Consider the following 24,282-nt stretch of genomic DNA (forward strand, 5'->3'; position numbering starts at 1 on the left):
AGTACCAGAGCTGCTTTTACACCATCTTAATTGTCGCGTGACTATTCTGTAGATTTAGCTTTGTGGTGTATTGGTGAAAGTCGAAACCTTTTTGGTTTTTAAAGTCAACGCGGTTGATTTAGACTTAGCCTAATGACGCACAAATATGATTGAAAGAATATCACTAATTTAAATTGTAGATTTTTTAATTATTATGGCTTGAATATTTATTATAATTGTTGATTGCTGTATTTCATGGTTGTACACATGCATTGTAACCATGGGCAAGCCATATGTAGGTTTTAATAATGTAGTTATTAAAATTGTGATTGCACACATAGCCCATAATGCCCCGACCTATGTATGATTGTTGTGATTGTTGATTACGGCAATATTAAGTCATATTGATTTATAAGAAAGGCCATTTTGAAGCCAAAGTTGTATTATATTTATTTTTCATTTTCATAGTATTGTATTTAAGTTTATTCTAAATTGTAAAAGTATTAGATTAGTTGTATTTTTCAATTTTAAATAAATATAATAAGATGAAGATTAAAGATAAAGATGCAACGTGAAGTTTGACTTAGAAGATGGCGAACAGGTCAATTTGACAACGATGACGTTTGTCAAGTTTTCACTTGATTCTTGAATTAAGTGGGAGCTACGATATTACCCTTAGTTTGACCTCTTGATCCCATGTCGGCTCATGAGATCAAGCATAGGATTTTTGGGCTAGGCTATGTGTGTGTGATGCATGGTTGTGTTTTAATTTTGCTTTTATATATAATTATTGATTAGAATATATATGCTAAATGTTTTTGATGAAAACATTAAATAAAACTGGTAACGAGTTTCAAATATTAAAATTGATGATTTTAAAAGGTTAAACTCTAATGAGTTTAAAGTTAAATAATTTTGAGACTCAAGTTATATATGTTTTTGATGAAAACATTAAATAAAACTCTAAACGAGTTTCAAAGATTAAAATTGATGATTTTAAAATAAGTTAAACTCTAACGAGTTTAATGTTAAATGATTTTGAAAGTCAAATAATATATATGGACGACATCTTTTAAAACTGTTTTAAAATGATACACGTTTGTGTATTTGTTATTTTTATATCATATAAATTAAATAACAAATTAGATCACAAACATAATCGACATATACAATTGGGAATTTTTTTTTTTTAACTAATAGTGTAGCGAATCTTGTGTGCATGCATTATTCGTTGACACAAACTTTTTCCAAAATACCCGTTAAATTTAAGTCATGCCATCCAATGAGCTTGCAAACACTCCTCGTTATTTTTATGATCTAGTGAGACTAGGCTGAATTATAGCCACGAGGTGGATTTTTCGATCTAGTGAGACTAGCGTGAATTTTCACTGTTTCTAAATTGGACGACTTAATCGTATTCACGGTGAGACCTGAGTTCGAGGCAATGATGGGACAAACATGCCATTAGATAATAGTGGTTTGTTGGACTACATATATCTCTAGGTCCCATAAAGATCTAAGAGTTGTACTTGTAATGCAATTGGTACCCGCTACCTACCAATAGACTCCATAACTGCTAGCTGATCAACAGATGTGGCTATGGAACCTCTATGTGGATCTTAGGCTTTCGTAAATTAATTGTTTTTTAAAAATATTATAAAAACTTGGGTAGTTAATTTATTAAAGCTCAATATCGAAAATACTAAATTGAATCTTATATCTGTTGTAGATGTCAAATAATCAAAACGTAAACCAAAACACACTTCCTTCTTTGTTGGAGAAGGATAAACTCAATGTTCAAACTTCCTAGACTGGCACTGCAACATGAGAATTGTTCTCAAGCATAATTGGAAGTTGAATAAAGTTTAGAACCCATATCCTTTCTTCCTGTTGTGGCAGTTGCTGCTGCTCAGTAAAATGATTATCGAATGTTGTTTGATGATCAGGAAGAAATAGGATTGAAGGGTGAAAAAGAATAAGCTGAATACTTTGTGGAAGGAAAATGACAAATCATTTGCTAGAAAAAAATATTCCACCTTCCAAGATGGAAAGCCCAACAAAAGACGCCGAATGTTTCCATTGTGGAAAGGTTGGCAATTGGAGAAGGAAGTTGTCCTATCTTCCAATCTGAGCTGAGAAAAGGCAACGCTGGTGAGACTAGCAAATCAGGTATATTCCATATATAGTTATATACTTCTTCTAGTGATTCCTAGATATTTGTTAAACTGGTTGTGGCCTTCACACCTGTAACAATATGAAGGGAATGAGAAGAAGTAATAGACTGAAGAAAGACACACTGGATTTGCAAGTAGGTAAGGGGGATCAAGCTTTTGTTAAAGCTATTGTTACCTCTGAACTTACTTCTCTAAGTGGTCTTATTGTTTTGTTGGAACAATAGCATTATGCTCTCAATACTGCGAGTGACATAGTTTGAAAGATGTTAGTATTGAACTTGCATTTACACATTTAGGTATTTCAGTTTCTAAGGATAATATATTTATCTTAATACCTATCCACGTGATGGTATTTTTGAAATTGATATGCATAGTGTAATTTCAAATGAGAATTTTGTGTATACCTACATCGCCAAAGTCTTCAAGCAAGACTTGAATAAGACCTATCTATGACATTGCCATATTGGTCATATAAACAAACAATGCATTTCAAAATTCCAATCTAATGGACTTTTGGAATCAATTGACTCTGAGTTATTTGATGTATGCGAATCATGTTTATGTGAAAATATGACAAATGCTTCTTTCTCAGATTTAGGTAAAAGAGCTAAAGATCGTTTAGGACTAATACATACTGTTGTATGTAGCCCTTTAAGAACAATGTATAGATTTAGTTAATTTTACTTCATTACATTTACTGATGAGTAAAGTAGCTATGATTATGTTCACTTGCTGAAACATAAACATAAAGCTATTTTAACATTCAAAAGTATTCCAAAATGAAGTAGATAATCAGCTTGGAAAGACCATTAAAGCACTTCGCTCTGATGGAGTAAGTAAGTTTATGAATCAAGAGTTTTTTGGACCACCTAAAGAATTGTGAGATTGTCTCATAGTTCACTCCACCTTACACACCACAGCAGAATGGTGTATCTGAACGGAGGAATCGAACTTTACTTGATATGGTTCGATCTATGATGAGTCTAACTACTCTACCGATGTCTTTTTGGAGTTATTCATTAGAGTCTGCTGCACGCATACTCAATATGGTTCCAACCAAGAAGGTAGACAAGACACCATATGAGTTATGACATGGAAAGAGTCCTAAGTTATCTTATTTGAAAGTCTGGGGTTGTGAAGCGTATGTGAAACGTGACACTTCAAACAAGTTAGAACCCATAGGTATCAAATGTCACTTTGTGGGATATCCAAAGGAAACAATGGGTTACTACTTTTACTACTAAGCTGAAAACAAAATGTTTACTGCTCGGTTTGCTGAATTCTTTGAAAGAGATCTTTTCTTACAAGAAGTCAGTGGGAGAAAAGTAGATCTTGAAGAAATTCAAGAATCACAAAGTGACATACCTTCTGAAGGTACTAGCCAACCGCACGTTGAAGCTGAACACACTGTTGGTGAGCCAAAACGTGTTACACCTGCACTTTATAGATCTAGTAGAACTCATCGGCTTATGAGGTTTAATTATCTGATTAATTCAGATAAACCTCAACTAAGGGATTATGATGAACCCTCTAGCTGCGTGAGGCCATATCAGATCCTGAATCTGAAAATGACTAGATTCTATGATTACAGATATGCAGTCCATGAAGTATAATCAAGTATGAGACTTGATTGATCTTCTACCCAATTGTAAGACAATGAGGTATAAATGGGTCTTCAAAGGAAGACTGATATGGACGGTAATGTAAACACTTTTAAAGCTCGATTGGTGACAAAAGGTTATGATGAAAATTTTTCACCAGTCGCGAGCCTTAAAACAATTAGGATACTTATTGCAATGGTTACTTTTCATGATAATAAAATATGGCTAATGGATGTCAAAACCGCTTTTCTAAATCGAGACCTAAGCGAGGACGTATATATGGTTCAGCCGGAAGGTTTTATGAATCCTAAGCATCCTAATAAAGTATGCAAGCTTCTAAAATCCATTTATGGATTAAAGCAAGCATCCAGAGCTAGAATCTTAAGTTTAATGAGAAAATCAAAATGTTTAATTTTTCTCAAAACCAAGATAAGCCCCGAGTTTACATTAGAGCTAGTGGGAGCAAAGTAGTCTTCTTGATCTTATATGTTGATGACATATTACTTATTAGAAATAACATTCCAACTTGCAAGATTTCAAATCTTGGCTTGGAAAATGTATTTCCATAAAGGATCTTGATGAAGCTACTTATATTATTGGAATGAGGATCTATACAATAGATCCAATTGGCTTATTGGTTTGAATCAAAGTACATACATTATCTTGCAGAGATTTAGCATGCAAAACTCCAAGCATGGAGCTTTGCCAATGAAAAAGGGCATAACCTTGAGAAAGTCTCAAAAGTCCTATCACAGCAGATGAGATGAGACAAATGAAATGTATCACATATGATTCGTCTATATGATCCATTATGTATGCCATGATATGTACTATACTCAATGTTTCGTTAGTTTTGAGTTTGACGAGTCATTGTCAACATAATCCAGGTGAAGTACATTGGATTGTTGTTAAGAATATTCTTTAGTATTTGCAGAGTACTAATGATATGTTCTTGGTTTATAGTGGTTTGGAAGAAGAGTTAAGTATTAAGTCTTATACCGATTCTAGTTTCCAAACTGATCAAGATGATTCTCGATCCAGTTACGTTGTTTCTTTGTCATGATGGGCAAGACAGTTGATTTGAAGAGCTCTAGGCAGAGCACTATTGAACAATCTACAACAAAAGCAGAATACATTGTTGACTGAGAAGCTGCTCAGAAAGCTGTCTGGATAAGGAAGTTTATTGTTATACTCAGAGTAGTACACAACATTTAATCTTCTATAATATGTACTGTGATAGTTCGAGTGTTAATATACTTTTGAAAGAATCACATGTACATAAAAGTATCTGGCACATTCTTCAAAAGTTTGACTACATTCATTAAGTCATTAAGAGGAATACCACGACACCTAACTCAAGGTCGTGTGTTTAAAGGTTCATACAAATAATAATGTGGCTGACCCGTTCACGAAGCCCATGATGCACAACAAGCATGATGATCATGCTAGTAGTATTGGACTTCGTTATGCCGCTGATCTTTTTCATTTGTAATTTTATATTTGGATATTTTTGGAACATTAAGCAGTTTTATATTAATGAATTGACATACTTGATATGGTCGTTTTCATTTATATCACTGTGTTCTATATTAGCATGTTTAATCCATGAATAATTGTTGATTATTCAAAATCTCCATAATCGGTCATGTTATGGGAATAACATGAATTAAGATTAATGTGAAATTTTGGTTATATTCATTGATGATGAATAGTTAACTTGTTGAGACTAAAATTCATATGTATTCATTGATGATGAATATTGGAATGACCCAACCATGAGATGTCACTACATGGATCGTAGTCAGTAGTAAATCTTTTAGTGATTATGTTTTTGTGTCCTTAGACTTGAGATGCACGCCCGTCTTGATGAGTGTAGCATTGTATTTTGATATGGTTAAACGTTGTCTTGAATGAGGCTGTTATAAAGGCCATTATTGGGTATAATGTAAAGCTCGTGATAGACACGTGTATGCAATATAGGATTTGTTCCTCTAAAATGTTTGGAGTTAGATACTTTTTGAGCTCCTCGATGAATGAATAAGATATTTGTGTGGCCGCACCCAGATGTAATTAAGATGATACTTAATTAATTTGGTGATCTAATTCACTTCTAAGATCGTGAAACAAAATTGTTAAACAAATGAGAATGACCGATGATCCATATCTCAAGTTTAACTAAAGTATCTGAAACAAAAGGACGAATGACATTTAACACTTACCATAAACAGTTTCGAGAAACTACCCTCACATGAATTTGGGGACAATGACATGTTGCTAGACGCTTACCATTGTTTGTATCTCTGTTGCAAAACACCCCGTCTCGAGCCGTCTCGACGCCCGTTGCGACGTTTTGGTGACTAGTCCGTCCCGTCTCGAAGAAAACCGTCTAATATGACAATCAACGGTCAAAATTCGGGTCAAAGTTGAAAAAAATCAGGTCAAAGTCTCTCAAAATTTGGAAAAGCCAGAAAGTCGGTAAAATCTGTCAAATTTGTCGTATTTTAGTTTGAATTTTCTGTATTATATTAACGGTGATAGTAAATATGAGTACAAATTAGTCAATTAAAGTTTTTGACTTTAAAATATGTACACATATATACATTTATATACTTATATATTTAAAAGTCAATTTTGGTCAACGTCCGTCTCGACCCCCGTCTCGACCCCGTCTCGAACGTCTCGACCTTTTTAGAACCCGACCGTCTCGACCCCGTCTCACGTATTTTGCAACCTTGGTTTGTATAGTTACTTGGTGTTGTGCCATGCACAAGTGGGAGTCTGTAGGATTAATGTGCAAGGTACAACATATAACTATATGGCCAACTTCATTTGAGCCTTCGGGGTCACACACATATACACCGAGACGTCAAATAAAATATATATATGATGTATATATATTACTCAAGTAACAAAATAGTAAATCGAAATTAATTCATTTACTATTTATATGAATAGTAAATGAAACGAAATTAATTAATTTACTATTCACATGAAAGCGACATGATAGAAATTATTAATTATAAGTTACATAACATACCCCTAAAGTATTTGAGAAATACGACTTTTTAAAACCAAATTGATATTATAGACAAAGAAATCGAAAACAATATATTCTTTTGATTTGCTTTTTGCTACCAAACAAACGGAGTATATCATATATTCACATATATATGATCGTTGGGTTATGAGATCAGTAAGTGAGAAGAGAGAAAAATAACATATTTGTTTTGCTTTCCTTTGATAAATCTCAACATACACATACGGAGTATTATCAATTAATGTATTAATATAATTGGATTATATTAATACGATATTTGAGTTTAGACTAGCATCCATTGACGGTCGTTTGAAGTGTAGTGTGGACTATCCAAAGAGACGGTCATACTTTTGATCGTAAGTTTCTCTCCATCTCATCAATTTCTCCAAGAAAGGTATATCGTTAACTCCTCTTTTGTTTTTATATTCATGACAATTATTATGGTGTAACTGGATCATTGGGAAAGATTAATCGTGTGCATGTTTCATTAAATAAATGAAAATTTAATCTTGTTAAATTTTGTTCATAAAATTATAAAAGATTATTATTTTAACTATCCACTGCGTTAATCTGAATTGATAAAAGTACACACGATTTTCCAACATGTCTAATAGGTCATGGGATTCACCATCCAATCCCATTTCCAAGGTACATCTGGTTCGTTATGTGTGGGTCACTCAAATTTTTGGTTGTAGTTATGAGCGCTATCATATTTAATTGTATGTGTATTAGTAGATATATTTGTCGACTCAACTAAAAAGCTAACATGATAGGAATAAAAAATAATGTAACCTTGCCCGTTTTGATCCACACCTGTTTTGACTTGTTACCCAACCCTCTCAACTCGTTTTGCAAACTGGAGTTAAATTCTACTTCACTACTCTACTCATTAACATCTTTTATTTTATGTTTTCCAGGAAGGATCGGCAAGTGGCCCGCATATCTTTAAGCATAATTAAGCTTGAGATTATATACACCTTACTTTGTTCACATATCTTTTTTTAAGCATAATTAAGCTTGAGATTTTATTCCCTGTTTTCATCTTAATGTAGCTTTATTAAAATATTATCTCATTCTTAGGTCACATACATTTAGCACATGTTACAGTAATAAATATCAGTTTTGTATCCCATACGCAACCATTGCCTCTCAGTTTGTAAACGAAAACTGGTGTTAGTCTTGGCGTCGAAACAGTTTCTATGATATATGGCTAAAGTATTACACTTAAACTGGTAGAAATTAGTGTCATAAATCATTGTCTATATTTTGGTTAAAATAGATTTAATTTTACAGTTAAATTGGTTGTAGTTCAGCTCTTTTAATTTGATGTCTTGTGTTACTCACTTTTAATTTGATGTCTTGTGTTATAATAAGCTATTTTCAAAGCTCTGCACAAAAATACTTGATTACATAGGGTAGGGATCCATGGAGAACTAATGAAGGAGAGAATTAAGAGAACTAATCAAGTGTGAAGCTCAAAGCACTTGTGTTAATTAAGCAAACAACTATTTTCAAAACCCCTTCACACTTGCACTAATCCTTATATGCTGATTAGTCATCTCCTGAATCATTTCTACTAAAGTGTCAAATTAACTACAGTTAATTTCTGTATGTGGAGGATTGCTAATGAAAATTGTCAACTTCTTCCTTAAAATGTTCAATGAGATCTTGAATTGTGAGCACCAAAGGCTCTTTCTTATCCCTTACTTGTACACTCACCTGCAAATACAAATTGTTCAACGTATATTCATTTGTAGCGTTCTACTCGTATATAAGAGCCAAAGTCATAGCATGCATAGAAACCAATAACAAATGAACATTAAAATCAACACATTTCCTCTCTATATGAATCGTGCCCATTTAAGAAAGAATATAAATAAACACGTGATTAAGAAGATATACCTTTCCTGTGGTAGCTTCTTCTTCACCGGCAACGAGAATGTAGTTGTACTGTGCCAGCTGAGCTTTTAGCACCTTTTCCTCGATTGTTCTATAAGAATAATCCATGTCAGCATAATAACCAGCTGCAACAACCTGGTGTTTTACCTGTCAAAGAAAAAATATAACATTTGTGTCCGTTATCATCTTACATCAACAACATATATCAATAAAACGGGGAGTTGAAGATGGTATTTATTTTCAGTAGAGAAGAAAACATATAAAAAGAATAAAAAAAAAACTAAGGTGTTTGTTTTTTTAAATGATTTAAACCACAAACCACATATGTAAACCACAAACCACATAATTTAAGGGTTAACATTATTTTTATCATATGTCTTTAAAAAAACAAACAGTCTGCACAATGAAAATCAAACAACACCTAACTAAACTAATTGTCTACTATTGAAAATACCAAAAAGAAAAAGAGAGCATGTAAAGTAAATACCTGTTCACCATAAGCTTTGTACTCGTTGGAAACAGGGCAAACAATTGCTTGACAGCTGAGCCAGAACGGCCATTTTCCCTTGCAGTGCTCAAAAAGTATATCAAACATACTTTTGAACGACCTAAAAATACTTGCGCGTATCATAATAGGCCTCTCCCATGTGGTCTCAATTTCAGCTGAGTATGTAAGATTGAAATGTAGAGGGAGTTGGAAATCCAACTATATAAACAAACATCCATTAGTCGCATAAAAAAAGGTAATGGAAAAAAAAATATGGTTAGGAAATAATGATTGGTGTATGAGAATAACCTGTATGGTTGCAAACTGCAAGTTCCTTTTATTGGCAACCGAAACAGATATATCAATTTTTGGCCCGTGAAATGCCTCATTAGATTCATTTATCTACCACACGCAACAACAGAAAAAAAATATCAATAGAAAACTATCTAGAACCTAAACCAAAAACATCAATAACCGACTGTCGGTATTTCATCTGCCACGTGTGTCCAAATTCATTCAATGCATCTTCAAAAGCCTTCTCAGCTTTATCCCATGTTTCCATATCTCCAAAATATTTCTCTGGCCTCTATAGATATAACCCAAAATAAGATCACATATTTACATTACAATTTACAATTCATTCATATTTTTACAATAAAGATATACATGTAACATGTAGAAAGTTAAGTAAGTAGAGACATATAATATCTTTAGAATATTAATAACTTATATAAATAAGTTGTGGATACATAATGGCACATTGGCACGTAACTTAGATAGCATCAATTCACAGGTGAAACCAAGTTTATCATACACGTGACTGATGAACTCTAGGACATGCTTGACTTCATCTTTTATCTGTGAAACAATGTCAAACTCATGTATCAAAAAAAAGTCGCACAAATATTCACCAAGTAAGTAAATTAAATTTTACCTGTGAGTCTCTACGGAAAATAGATACATCACCCTGAAGAGAGCAATAAAATTAGATTGCAAGAATAACGAAAGGAAATTAAGACGAGTGAAAAAAGTGCATACCTCGCGATCCTCCGCGAAACGAAGTGGAAGTGCTGTAAAAACAATAATAATCATATAAAAAATTAAAAAAATAGACAGCCATGTAAAAAAGAATTATACTAACCTCTGTAAGAATGGACTTCCATATGAAATATTTGACAATGTCCTGGACCAATAATTGGCGCACGGCCTAAAATTTCACACAGATGCGTATCCAACAACCTAGATGTGCCAACCTGCCAACACAATGCTACAATATGTAAGACGCTGAGATTCTATATATCTTTTGTTGTTTTTTGTCAACAACAAAAAACAAGTCACCTGTTCGTAACCTCTTTTGCGATACTCTCCACGTATAAAGGTCATCAATTTATGAAGTATCCAAACACCCCGAGGAAGAAAGAAAGTAAATTCAAGGCTGAAACATAAATAAATTGAACTAATTATTCACAGCCAAAATGAAATATTGTCGAGGTTTACTTTGGGCATTGGTCTGCACGATACACTTTAATCATAATCATCATAATCAACTATCAACTACTATTATTATGAGTAGACTATAATGTCTTTAACATGGCAATTCTAAAATTTAAGTACCCAAAAACGATTTAACTCATTTTGCCAATTAGATCTGTTAAGCAGAAAACACAATCGCATCAAGCCATAGTAAAGTTAACATGACAGAACTTTACTGAATTGCAACTTACGTATCCGGGTCGAAAAGGAAAAGTTGTTGTTCCCTGCCCAACTCTCTGTGGCCTTTTCTTTCTTGTTCCAACACGGCAATGGATTCCTGCCATGAAACATATTTTTTGAAGCGATTATAATTACCTTGTGTTCACAATTTCCTTAAATTTGTTTGTAAAACCTTGATATGGCTATACTCAATCCCAAACATTCACATAGTCAATATATTATTAACGACTTACAAAGCCTCCGTATCTTAATACTTTCTACTTCACAAACCTCTCGCGAAAGAAAGTGAACAAAAAGCGTATGAGATAACACTACAGGAACAACAATAATCATAACTAACATATTTCAAATATGTAAACAAAGACATCTTCAACAATTTACCACAAAATCTCAGAAATATATATCAATCCGAGCTCAGTATTATAAGAGCTTTGCTCAAGCTATTAGGTAAATATGGTATACGTTCATATAATTATATCATATATATTATATTATATTATATTATATTATATTATATTATATTATATTATATTATATTTATATATTAGTATATTATATGTAATTTAAAGCATATATTGATACGTAACTCAAAATTCAAGTGATGAAAACAGAAAGTTACCTTCAGATGTTCTTGGTCAGGAGTTGTTTCCAATCTCTTTTCTTCCTTCACAGTTCCATCAGGTAACGTAACCCTAATAATTTCAAAATAAAAAACATTCATACTAATTGTTTGATAAAACAACATTGAAACCGAATCACAAGTATCTAAACGCACAGCATCACAACTAAATCAATCTAACGGTCAATTAATATCTAATTCGAAAACACTAGATAGTAAAACTAAGTATATGAACTAACGCACAGCAACTATAGAGTGAAAAAAGCGTGAAACAGGGATAAAATTACTTGATGTCACCGGATACTGATTGAAGATAAGCATCATCTTTAAGTCCCATTGTGTACAGAGACGATGAAAATAGAGCTTGAATTGAATTTCAGGTGGAAAGGGGGTTTTATTTTATTTATTTAGAAGGGGGGTGTTTGGAGCCCTAGGTGTATACGATTAATTAGTACGTTGTAATTAATTTAATTTAATTAGTTGTAAGTGCAACTCATTTTGTCCGCGCAAGCAAATGGAAAGTTAATCCCATTTTTCATGTTAAATTGCAGTGATTTTTTCTTTCCTAAAATAACGAAGATAATTGAACCTGACCAAAACTAAAACCACTAAAACAAATCGAGCACAACCGATAGCAAAACAACTAAACAATAAACCATACGAAGTCAGAACAACACATCACCAAACAAAATAAACAATCTAAAAACCAATAAAATGCGAGACAAATTAACCATCTTGAGGAGCCTTTGCGATTGCGTTTATCCGGACGATTTGTAATCCAGTCAACTTTTTCGATGTGAACGCCTTTATCTTTCCGAGACTTGAAGTTGTATGAATTGACGTTAGATGAGTTGCTACCGATTAAAGAGTCGGATGAACACGGAGGTATGAAGCCTTGATCCGCTAAGTCATGAAAGAAACCTTTATTGACATCGTCTGAAGTACCAATGTCATCTTCATCCCGTAAAACGGAAGTCCCGCTATTCGCATTCTTTTTTTTTTTTTTTTCTTGTTCATGATAGCCCACCCAATTTCATGATGGCCTTGATCCACTAAGCCTTGAAGAGCACAACATGTCATCAATGTTTTTCATAGGAATGGAATGTAGATGGGAGAATCTACAAGAGCACAACATGTCATCAATGTTTTTCATAGAATGGAATGTAGAAGGGAAAATCTATCTATAGAGCATTTGGATGCGTTTATAAAGGTATATAATCAATTCTATGCGGGTATTATACTATTTGACCTTTTTTGACCACTTGTTTGACTTTTTTAATCCAAGGAACACTTGTTTGACCTTGTTACAGAAATATTCAGAATTAAAGATTGATTTAATCAGATCTGAACGACATTTATTGAAGGAGATGGGTTTCATCTGCCATGTTGAACATCCTCATAAATTCATATCGAATTATCTTGCGACCCAGAGACGCCACCCGAGTTGAGACAAGCAGCTTGGAATCTTGCAAATGATAGGTAATATTATTTTGTCAGTTTGACCCGGAAAGTCAAATTATTCCGATATTTTCTTTTAGACAAGCAACATTCTGTGTTACGTTTATTGTGCTGATCAACTATATTTTTTATTTGATCAGTTTGTGCACGACTTTATGTGTGAGGTTCAAGAGTGCAGTTGTGGCATGTGGAGTTGTATATGCTGCTGCTCGAAGATTGAATGTTTCCCTGCCTGAAAACCCGCCATGGTGGAAAGCATTTGATGGTAACAAAACGGGTATAGATGAAGTTTGTCGAGTTCTGGCTCACTTATACACTCTACCCAAGGCACAATATATAGCTGTATGCAAAGAAGGAGGTCCGTTTACAATGTCTAATAGGTCATTACATTCACCATCCCAACCCATTCCCAAGGTACATCTTTGTGTGTGTGTCTGTGTGTCTTCATTATCTAGTACTCTCTCCGTCCCAGTTCAATCGTCCTGTTTTTCCTAGAAAGGTCTTTCTTTCTCACTTTGACTTTAAATATTTTTGTTTGTATTATATATTATTCAATAAAATTTATATCAATGGATTAGATTTTGAATATATTTTTATTGGTATAATGTTCAAGTATTATATAACACATAAAAAATCATTTAAAGTCAAAGTTGGAAACAAAAGACCTCTAAAGTCAAAACAGGACAATTAAACTGGGACGGATGGAGTATTTCGTAAGTGGCATTGTCAACCCATTTACTTATGTGTGGGTCAATCTGGGCTGTATTATATCATTAACAATAAAAAGTTGAAATGGGTTGTGCTTAAAAGTTTAGCTAAAAAGGGAATAATGCAAGGAGGTCGAAAGTCAATCAAAGTCCATCTTTTAATGCATAATAATGTATGTATAGATTGTTTTGGTTGTAGTCATTGTTGTAAAAGTTGGTTGACGTGTCGGTTTGGTAACTAACCCGTGTCGTTTCGCCTCAAAATGCCTAAATGGTCTGTTAACGATAAAAAAATCAGGTCAAAGTTGCTCAAAGTCAGGCTGAGTCGTCGAGTTTGAGTTAGTTAAAGTTGGTCAAAAACAATTTTAAAATATTTTTTTAAGTTTTGTGCCCTTATATATATATATATATATATATATATATATATATATATATATATATATATATATATATATACTAGTTTTTGAACCCGTGCGTTGCACGACTACTCAAAATTTGTTTGAAGATTAGTTACATAAAAACATAATTTTTTTTTTCTCTAGCGATCTTGATTCAAAATAATGACATATAAATGAATAACGACACAATAATGAATATGTATCGTAAGTGGTCTACTAATTCACAAGTGGTAATTAATCTATATGGCTTGCTATAGAGTAAAGGGTTGTTTACTTTTTTTTCTTAAACAAATTATATTTTACTCGTGAGTTGTTATAAGGATAGATGTGTTCTACTATAATTAAGCATATTTTTAATTATTGGTTAGTAACAACGATTCTTTTAGATATAACCGTACTAATTGCTCTCATTTTTCTTATTAATTTCTTTATTCTCTAATATTGTTATTAATCATTTATTTAATGGATTTTAATCACAATCGTTGAAAATTTGACAAGTGTAAATTCCACTTGTCATTCATCTCTTAAAAAATGATTTTGTTGACAAATAAGCTAAACAATCTCTTTTTTATATAAGTATGTATATAATATATATATATATATATATATATATATATATATATATATATATATATATATATATATATATATATATATATATATATATATATATATAGGTGGGTTAAAATGAGAACCAATAAAATGTAAAGAACTGTGAGAATCAATTTGGACCAATCAAATATTTTCAATTCAAATTATATTAAAAGGATATATTAGTAATTTAAGTTTTAAAAAATCAGTTACGCTTTTGAATGAGGAACGGTTTTTTCTCACATGCAAAGTTAGTATTCCATTTAAAAAACACTTATATAAGATTACACATTATTTCATAAACTGCTTTTGCACATTAGTTTACATGTGCACATGTGACATGTTCATACGTACAAAAATATTGATAAACATGTTCGTAAAATCATTAACACTTTTGAAATGTTCATATGTGAATAATATATTATTAACAGTTATCACCAACTTATAAATGTTCATGTTCATATGTTATCAATTCAGTTTAGTATCGCATTTGATCTGTGTTCATATCGCACTATGTTCAAATGTACAAATATATATGTGAACAAACGACAAGCCGTAACTTCTAGTTCGTCATCCTCATTAATTAGCATAATCACAAGATTGCACATGTCAACATGTTCTCATCTCTTTAGACATAAATCCAAATGTGCATATTTCTTGACCCTAACTTTGTCCATGTGCACATCTGAACAATTAATCACACGTGAATGGTTTCATCTTAATTTTCGTATAAGCACGCATCTTTAGATATATAAAGAGATGAAGTAAAAAAGAAAAAAGATAGACGGTGTGAAGGTTCTGTTGTGGCCGATGGTGGCATGACGCTTGGACGGCAATATAGAAGATGTCAAACATAATAATATGCAGGCGGTTGGACGATACAAAAGTAAATCCGAATACAGCGGTGATAATAACGTTGTCACATAGAATATAATGATTGCTTTTAAATGTGAGAAATTGTTGTAAAATGGAAGCAGATGGTGGATACGAAGGATATATATACAAATATTGTAACTGAAATTAGCATTAAAATGGAACCAAATATCACGTTATCCTATAATTGTAGTAGTGGCAGTTTTTTTCTTTGTAATCATAAGACCATAATACCCTTAAGTCCGTATTTAATGTTACAGAAATTTCTTTTTAATTACTAATTGTGTTAAATCATTTTCGTCCCATAGATCATAACATTTAAAGGTCAAGATTAGTTCTTTCAGTTCTCTACTTTTATTTGGTTATATATATACATACATATATATATATATATATATATATATATATATATATATATATATATATATATATATATATATATATATATATATATATATATATATATATATATATATGTATATATATATATATATATATATATATGTATATATATATATATATATATGTATGTATGTATGTATATGTGTGTGTGTTTTTAATTATTTATTACTAAAAGTCAACATTGGTCAACACTCAACGCTTTCCCCGTCTCGTCCCTCCAAGGTCCGACCGACTCGTGTCTTTTACAACCTTGGTTGTAGTTATGAGTGTTATCATATTTAATTATTTGTTTATTAGATATACATTTGTTGACTCGACCAAAAAGCTAACATGACAGGATCAAAAATTAAGGTAACCCTACCCGTTTTGATCCCTACCATGAAGTTACGTGTTTTAACCCACACCGTTTTGACTTGTTACCCAAACCTCTCAACTCCTTTTGGGAACTTGAGTTAAATTCTATTTCGCTACTCTAGGTATCGATGTTTTTCTATATTATGTGTTCCAGGATGGATCTGCAAGTGGCCCGCCAATGCTTGATGATACAAATACAATCAACGTGTCTCCTGCAAAAGCAGCAATAACTGCTAAGTTGAAAGATTCAACCAAGAGTAGTGATGAGGATGGTCAAAGTCAACCGGTTGATGGAGAGATGGACGGATCTGTTTCGAAAAACAAAGAATATTATACAACAGTGGCCATCAACGAGAGGTCAAGGGACAAGGAACGTGAATGGGAAAGAGAGAGAGAGATAGACACAAGGTCGTGAAAGAGGGAAAGATTCTGAAAATGAAAGAGAGAGAGAGAAAAAGTCAAAGATAGAAGACACGGGTCAAATGGACAGAGGAAAGGATTCAGGTTAGCTTATTGTCACAACCCAATAAGTTTGTGGCCCAACCCACTAAGATTATGACCCACTTAGCCTGGAGGTCCCAGATATTCCCGATGATATTCTTCTCTTCTATTTTCTCGATGGTTTGCAACCTTGGGCTAAAACGGAGTTGGAGAGACGAGGAGTCCAAGACCTTGCCACCGCAATTGCTCAAGCGGAGGCACTAGTCGACCATGCTAATAGGAAAGATTCGTTCAAGTCAAAAGATAAGAAGGTGAGCCATGAGAAAGGTGGGGGAGATAAGCCCGCCCAATCAAGGAATGATAATACACGTAAACCACCAACCGGGAATAACAAGAGCATAAAAACTTCTTACAAGAATGATGGATGTTTCATATGTGATGGACCGCATAGAGCCCGAGATTGTCCGAAAAAAGCTAGCCTTCATGCTATGGAAGCTCAAAAGGTGGGTTGTCAGGATGAGGATGTGTGCATGGGATCAATGCAAATACTCAACACTATCAAGGCCAAGGTGGAGGTACCCAAAGTAATGGCTAAAGGACTCCAATTCGTGGAAGTTTATGTTCGAGGAAACCGGGTACGAGCTTTGGTAGATACGGGAGCTACTCATAACTTTGTCTCCACCGAGGAAGCTAAGAGATTGGGGATTAAAGAGATAAAGGAGGGCGGAATGATGAAGACGGTGAACGCGAATGCTAAACCGATTATTGGAGTGGCTAAAGACGTATATGTGAAGATTGGAGAATGGGAAGGAATGATTGATCTCTCGGTCGTGCCTATGGACGACTTCAAGTTGGTACTTGGGATGGAGTTCCTAGATAAGGTACGCGGTTTCCCTATGCCGTTTGCTAATTCACTGTGTATCTTGGATGGTGAGAAGACTTGTATGGTGTTGAAATGTCCGCGACTAATCCTCCCGGACGAAGTCTTCAACAGTTGGTCCCATTGCGATGATCGACTCCAAATAATATCTTTAATATGAGCTAATGCACAGCGGAAGACTTAAATCGTACCTGAGAATAACATGCTTTAAAAGGTCAACATAAAGTTGGTGAGATATATAGGTTTGATGCTAGCAGTGTTATAACTATGGACCACAAGATTTCATATACATACATAATACACTCGCAAGTGTATGGAAAAGTCGTTGAGCACTTGGTAACCATACTTAACATTTAAATCACAGCAGCATATTCTTAAATAATCCCTACACCGTACCAAGTGTAGTAACGAAACGAAGTACTGTGCAACCGTTGAAAACTGGTCGTCCAGCCCGGTTGGGGTTGTCAGGCCCGATAGATCTATCAACAGGATTCGCGTTTACGCTCCTCACGTAAATATTAGCTACCAAGTATAAAGAGATATGCCATGGTACAACTCAACGTAGAATTTATTTTTGATCACTTGTGTCCATAACGTAAATCATTTATAGAAGCAGCGCATGTATTCTCAGCCCAAAATATTTAGAGTTTAAAAGGGAACTATATACTCACCTAATGTATTTTGTAGTAAAAATACATATAACATCATTGATCAATTATAAGGTTGGCCTCGGATTCACGAACCTATATCATTTGTATATATATTAACTCACATAATTGTAGTCGATCAAAATTATATAGATATAACTTAATTTTTATATTATTAATATATATGTTTTTAAATAATTAAAGTTATTAATTTTGATAGATTATATGTATTAAATATATTGATATATAACTATTATTTATTTGATAAAATTATATCAATAATAATAATAATTGTAATAACTATATTAATATTAATGATAGTTTAAAAAAAAATGGTAATTTTACTAATAGTAAAATTTTTAGTAAAAATGATAATTTTACTAATCATAATAGTCTTAATAAAAATGATAATTTTAATGAAAATGATAATTTCAAAAATAATGGTTCTTTTAGTAATAGTGATGATAAAAATAATAATTTTTTTTTTACTAATAATAATGATAATAATAATAATAATAATAATAATAATAATAATAATAATAATTTTAATTCTAAATTTAATTCTAATTCTAATAATAATAATAATAATAATAATAAAAGTAAGTAAACTACCTTTGTAAGGGTTTAAAGGCTTTCTCAAAAAAATGGTCATAGCCCGGACTTGAACCATGACCTCTCGTTTAACACAAACACCCTCCACCATTGAAACGCTTTATAAATTCTGTTAACACACGCGTTTCTAATTATTTAATGTGCCCAAAACAAATTACCATCTTTATCAATTAATTTCATAGTTTCATCAATATCTGTTACAAATCGGTCCAACAAAATTTCAAGCTGGGTCACGGTTCACGGCCCAACAAATAAATCGAAACCCAGCCTTTCATAAATTCAATTATAATCCAGTAAATGTTGTCGTCTATTTAGGAGTAGGTTAGGAGAAATTGAGAGGAGAACAAAGGGTGGGGTCGTCGGTTCCCCATTATCACAATCAGACAAATACCGACACTTTGATGATCAAGCTTTGTATATTTAGATAATAAATTAAGTAGGGTCATCGGAATCATCTTCCTTCTCTTTATAAGTTATCTTCATCGATCATCATCATAGAAGCAAAAAAATGTATAGTTGCAGATGTATTACTATTCGAATTAATGGAAACAGAAAGATCGATGTAGTAGAAAAAGATATACGAGGATTATAGTAGTGGTGGTTCTCGTGACAGGAGTAGAAACACAAAGGTAATAATAATTCAATGGAGTTCATGAGGATAGATGATGATGTTTGTAACTGAATTCGAATCAGAAACAGAAATTGTAGCAATAGAGAGGTTCGCATGGTTGTGGTAGAATAAAGAAATAGATGAAGGTGATGATCAATAGTAGAACATAAATAGGTTTCGATATTGAAACTTTTCGGATGTGTAGCAAAACACTAATGGGTTTCAAAAGTTTTGCATATGGTGGTTATTTAGGTTGAACGAAACAGAAAAATATAAAAGATAGTGGATTGGTGGTGTCCTCAGTTTAGAGTACAAGTAATAGTAGTAGTATGACGGGTTTGTGGTGTCAAAAGGTGAAGGTGTTCTCGTGCATGAAGAAGACACCGAAGGTGGTGGTTTGGATTTTATGAAGGTTAGTAGGAGGGAGAGAAAAGATGGTGGTTTGAGCTTGATTAGAAACAGGAAGATAGTTTAACCGGTGCACTAGACAGAAAATGGAACCAATCGAATTTAGGTGCAATTCACACTTCCTTCTTGAGTTATATACACATATAATTGTTTAGTACAGAAGACACTTACTTCGACTAGAGAAAGAAAAATATACTCGTTATTTTCTCGCTTCCATTACAAACGGGTTGGTTTAGTTGTGGGTTTAAGATAGAAATGGAAGATAGCGAAAAAAATGGGTTTGTTGATGGTGACGAACAAGGAGAAACAAGAATTAGTTTTCGGGTTGTGATGGTTAACGGTTAAGAGGTTGATGATGAAGGAGTAATGAGGTTATGTGTGTGGGTTATAAAATTGGAGTGTATGATCTTATATAATGCAAAAACAGTACATCCATTATCTAACATAATACTATAATATTAATTTAATTTAAGTAACGTGAATTAAGGATTTTCAATCCTGCCGACACTTTTGGATTGATTATAATACGGGCTAAATTTCGTACTCTGTTGTTAAACGATGACGGATAAACTTATTCAGAAAAATCCTAAATTTTTACATTAAGTTTCTTTAATTATTTCAGTCATTATGGTATAAGATTCGATCATTAATTGATTAATTAAAAAAAACATCATTTTTCATACCTATTTCTAACAATAAAGTTGTATAATATTTTACATAATAATTTCATACAATGACTAATAACATTTATTATGTACATATATTTACTTATATTTATATACATATCTACTCACAAATAGTTGTTCGTGAATCGTCAGGCATGGTCAAAGAGTATCAGATTTTCATAAATATAGATTTCAAACTTTCTAGACTCAATATTACAGATTTTGCTTATCGTGTCGGGAACATATAAAGGTTAAGGTTTAAATTTGGTCGGAAATTTCCGGGTCATTACAGTACCTACCCGTTAAAGAAATTTCGTCCCCGAAATTTGATAGAGGTCGTCATGGATAGCAACAGGAATGTTTCCATGACGAATATGAGGTAATAATGAAGTTTTATCATTATTGAAAGATATAGATAAGAATGATTCGATCATGTGAAGCGCACGAGTGAAGCTATCACAAAAGAGTGAAATGAGTAATATGGATTTGTTTTAACCGATGACGTGGTTATGATTGATTTCTGGATTTTTAAGGGATCTAAAGAAAATCTTACGTAATAAGATTTGGTTCTTCGGCGATCAGGATCTTCTTTGATTTAATGCGGCAAGCTGTTTCGATTTCCTTGTCGGATATTTTACTATAAATCCACCTCCTTCTCTTCCTTACTTCCATACCTTACATCTCCTATCCTTTCTCCTTCAATTCATACCTCAAAGTATTCTCTAGAATGCTCCATCCCGTTCTGAGTCTTGTTATACTTCTAACTTCCATATCTTTCATTCTTCTCTTTCATCTGCCACCACAAGAATCTATTTACTTCTATCATTTCCTTGGAATTATATTGTTTTTAATTCTCCCGTGTCTTTACGTTGCAATACGTATTGATATACACGGTTTGTAGTTTCTGGGTGGTTGTTGGGTTTGATATCTTCCCGTCCTCGAGTCAAGCGAGCAATGGTCCGGAATTCGTAGGTATGAAATTTGGAATGAATATAGCTAATGTTCATAGAAAGAAATGGTAATGGAATGGTTTCGAATTGTCAAATTACCAGGATATTCTGGAAAGATAGAACTATCAAAGTGATATGTTCCTAATGTGTTTGGAGATTGAATAGAATGTAAGAGCCGTGTAACATGGCACATGATGACGGTACTGAGAATCATCATGCTTCATTAGAAACTCAACATGAGTTACTGTAATATAATGAAGTTGATCAAGTTTCATTATATTATACTAATTCATGCATCAGTTCCCAACACTGCTTCAGAACATTCCTATTTTAAACTCGAAGGTTTTAGAACTTAGAAACTAACACAGCTTCTTTTATGTTGTAACGCAGATGTTACGGAGAGATAAATGATCTTAGATAAGAATAGTTGTGAAAATATCTCCAGAAATATGAAGAATATGTATAACGGAAGATATGGGGATATCTTGTAATATCTAAGATAAGATGATGATGAAGAATATCATCCGGAAAGGTTTAGAATAAGAAGTAGGGTTCTTACTAACGGTTTCAGCAGGAACTAATTCATTTGGATTCTTTGAAGTCAAACTTATTCTTTGTGATTTGTCTACGGCTTCCTTCATAATTTCGCATAATCCGCTTTTCAGTACTAAATTTTCTATGGAGTTTTCCCAATACTCCATTCTTTATCATCAACTTTTGGCCATTTAGACCATCTACAACATGCTGCTTCTTCTATATTCTCAAAGTTAACGGATCTGGGTCATCGGTTATCAAACCAAGGTGGTTTCGGGAGAATTGTGTTTTTAGATGATTGAACGCTGATGGTAATATGGTGGAATATAAAAGGTTCTCCGGTAATGATGAGAAAAGCTAATCGTATATATCAAATTTATAATAAGATTGATTCGAACGAAAAGTCGCAGTTGGCTTGCTGGAACTGTGACAAAATTTGCTACTTTAAAAGGAATTGTATGATTGTTTTTGCTAATGAATGATAAGGAATTCGACGCGGATACGTTTTAACTATAACTTCGATTTCGAAAGTTTTCAGATGCATAACTGTATGCATAGATCTTTCTTCCGTAGACGAGGTGCGGCTGGTTCATCCTTCCGATCGAGGTGTTTTCAGGTATCATGAAGGCTTCGAACGCAGATTGGAATCGTCGAGATACAAAGGAGGTTTTAAGATGAAATCAAGTGGCAAACTTGAAGAATTGTTTAGTTTCATATGTTATAATCCATATTTTAATTCATTTTAATTGTCCAAAGTTAGCAGTCCAATAATCCAATCGTCCAATATATTCATATATAAATTAATATATAATATTCGAATTAATTAATACGTAACGTGACCCGTGTACCGATCTCAGTGTCGATCACAACTCAAAGTATATATATTATTTGAGAATCAACCTCAACCCTGTATAGCTAACTCCCGCATTACTGCATATAGAGTGTCTATGGTTATTCCAAATAATATATACAGATGCGTCGATATGATATGTCAAAACCTTGTATACGTGTCCCGATATTTAAAGGGCGTAAAATAAATAACAGAAATTAAATGACGATAAATTAAATACGTAAAGTAAATAACAGAAATTAAATGACGATAAATAAAATTGCGATAATTAAATTGCGATAAATAAAATGTAATCAGTTAGCTAGGAACAGTTAGCTGGAACAGTTAGCGTAGATTCTTAACAAAATTTCAATTAGTTAATTCGTTTGTTTCTAACAAATTCTATTTTGTCCAATGTTTTCTTCATTATGCCACTTGTTGGATTCTGATAGGTCAAAATCCAAATATGAAATTGAACGAAAATGGATTCTGTGGTGAACGGATACGTATATCTATGGATACAAGTAGGATAGTGACTGACTGTTGAATCAGAGTCGAAGAATGTACCGTATAGCTGATTAATGTGAAATCTAAATATTCCTCGGGTATTACCTACCCGTTAAAATATTTTCACCATTAACAGTTTGTACAAAAGAATTTTAATTACAATCTTTATGAAAATATACTTGCATATATATTTTCTTCAGATGTAATCATGGATTTAATGAGTCAATAAGATATTAAACTCATTTGATTTACCGTTAATACTAGATTACATAATCTCTAAAACTTTAGAAATTACATAATCGCCATGTCGAGCGAAGATAATCGATGTAGAACGATTCGTAGAACGATGATTATACTCGAGGTGCAGAATGAGATGGTGAGGCATGGATTGTTGAAACTTGGGTTATTGGTGGTACTGGTACCGTTGGTGCTGAAGCTGGTGATGTTACTGGTGTTGGTGATACTGCTGGTGCTTGCAAATTGTGTACCGTGCTCTCTAAAGTTAACACTCGAGCTCGGAGTTCTTTAACTTCTTCTACTAACCCTGGTTGGTTATCAGTGTGAGGTAAAGGTCGGATATCTTCTCTAGTTCCGTTAATGGTAGCCTCAAGACGAAAAATTCTTGCAAAAAGGGTATATACGGTGTTGCGAACAGGTTCGCCGGTGAGCGGGTCGAGCACTCCGACGTTAGGTGGTAAGTTCGGCTCGTGATATGGAGTACTTTCTTCATTTCTCCCTAGGGTAAGTATTTCGCGAACCCATCCCCACTTTCTAAAGAAATCACGGTAGTTGATCGGTTGGTGCGCTCCCGTCACGCTATCTTCGGAGTCAGAAGAACTTGGTCGATTCGTAGAGGCCATCGTACGCGATCACAGAAAAGATTTTTGGTATGAAAAGCTTAGTGACA

General features: G+C 33.2%; 2 protein-coding genes and 1 pseudogene across 2 annotated transcripts; 1 reads left to right on the forward strand and 2 right to left on the reverse strand.

Moving 5' to 3' along the window:
- Positions 1–8,414: 8,414 nt before the first annotated feature.
- LOC139889755 (threonine--tRNA ligase, mitochondrial 1) lies at positions 8,415–9,575 on the reverse strand. The gene is made up of 6 exons (XM_071872689.1): positions 9,562–9,575; positions 9,487–9,511; positions 9,178–9,396; positions 9,084–9,086; positions 8,694–8,837; positions 8,415–8,510 (listed from the first exon to the last, which is right to left on the reverse strand). The coding sequence occupies exons 1-6, from the start codon at positions 9,573–9,575 to the stop codon at positions 8,415–8,417; spliced, it is 501 nt and encodes a 166-aa protein (XP_071728790.1).
- Positions 8,652–11,846, reverse strand: LOC139889756 (uncharacterized). The gene is made up of 13 exons (XM_071872690.1): positions 11,797–11,846; positions 11,510–11,582; positions 11,272–11,330; positions 11,161–11,201; positions 10,902–11,025; positions 10,516–10,612; positions 10,319–10,430; positions 10,216–10,247; positions 10,112–10,144; positions 9,949–10,035; positions 9,487–9,763; positions 9,178–9,396; positions 8,652–8,837 (listed from the first exon to the last, which is right to left on the reverse strand). The coding sequence occupies exons 1-11, from the start codon at positions 11,844–11,846 to the stop codon at positions 9,620–9,622; spliced, it is 852 nt and encodes a 283-aa protein (XP_071728791.1). The 3' UTR covers positions 8,652–8,837; positions 9,178–9,396; positions 9,487–9,619.
- Positions 11,847–12,365: 519 nt separating this feature from the next.
- On the forward strand, positions 12,366–16,801 carry LOC139889757 (cyclin-L1-1-like; annotated as a pseudogene).
- The last annotated feature ends 7,481 nt before the right edge of the window (positions 16,802–24,282 follow it).

Source organism: Rutidosis leptorrhynchoides, chromosome 2 (assembly GCF_046630445.1).
Source record: "Rutidosis leptorrhynchoides isolate AG116_Rl617_1_P2 chromosome 2, CSIRO_AGI_Rlap_v1, whole genome shotgun sequence".
Taxonomy (NCBI): domain Eukaryota; kingdom Viridiplantae; phylum Streptophyta; class Magnoliopsida; order Asterales; family Asteraceae; genus Rutidosis; species Rutidosis leptorrhynchoides.

Bases quoted from the DNA above. Each gene is read 5' to 3' on its own strand.
- LOC139889755 (XM_071872689.1), bottom strand. The intron at 9,397-9,486 runs GTTATTCTCATA...TTGTTTATATAG, and splicing joins TGCAGTTTGCAACCATACAG to TTGGATTTCCAACTCCCTCT. The intron at 8,511-8,693 runs GTATATCTTCTT...TTGTATTTGCAG, and splicing joins AAGAAGCTACCACAGGAAAG to GTGAGTGTACAAGTAAGGGA.
- LOC139889756 (XM_071872690.1), bottom strand. From the start codon at position 11,846: ATGGGACTTAAAGATGATGCTTATCTTCAATCAGTATCCGGTGACATC. The intron at 10,613-10,901 runs GTAAGTTGCAAT...TTTATGTTTCAG, and splicing joins TTCCTTTTCGACCCGGATAC to CCTTGAATTTACTTTCTTTC. The intron at 10,431-10,515 runs GTGACTTGTTTT...TTGTGTTGGCAG, and splicing joins GCAAAAGAGGTTACGAACAG to GTTGGCACATCTAGGTTGTT.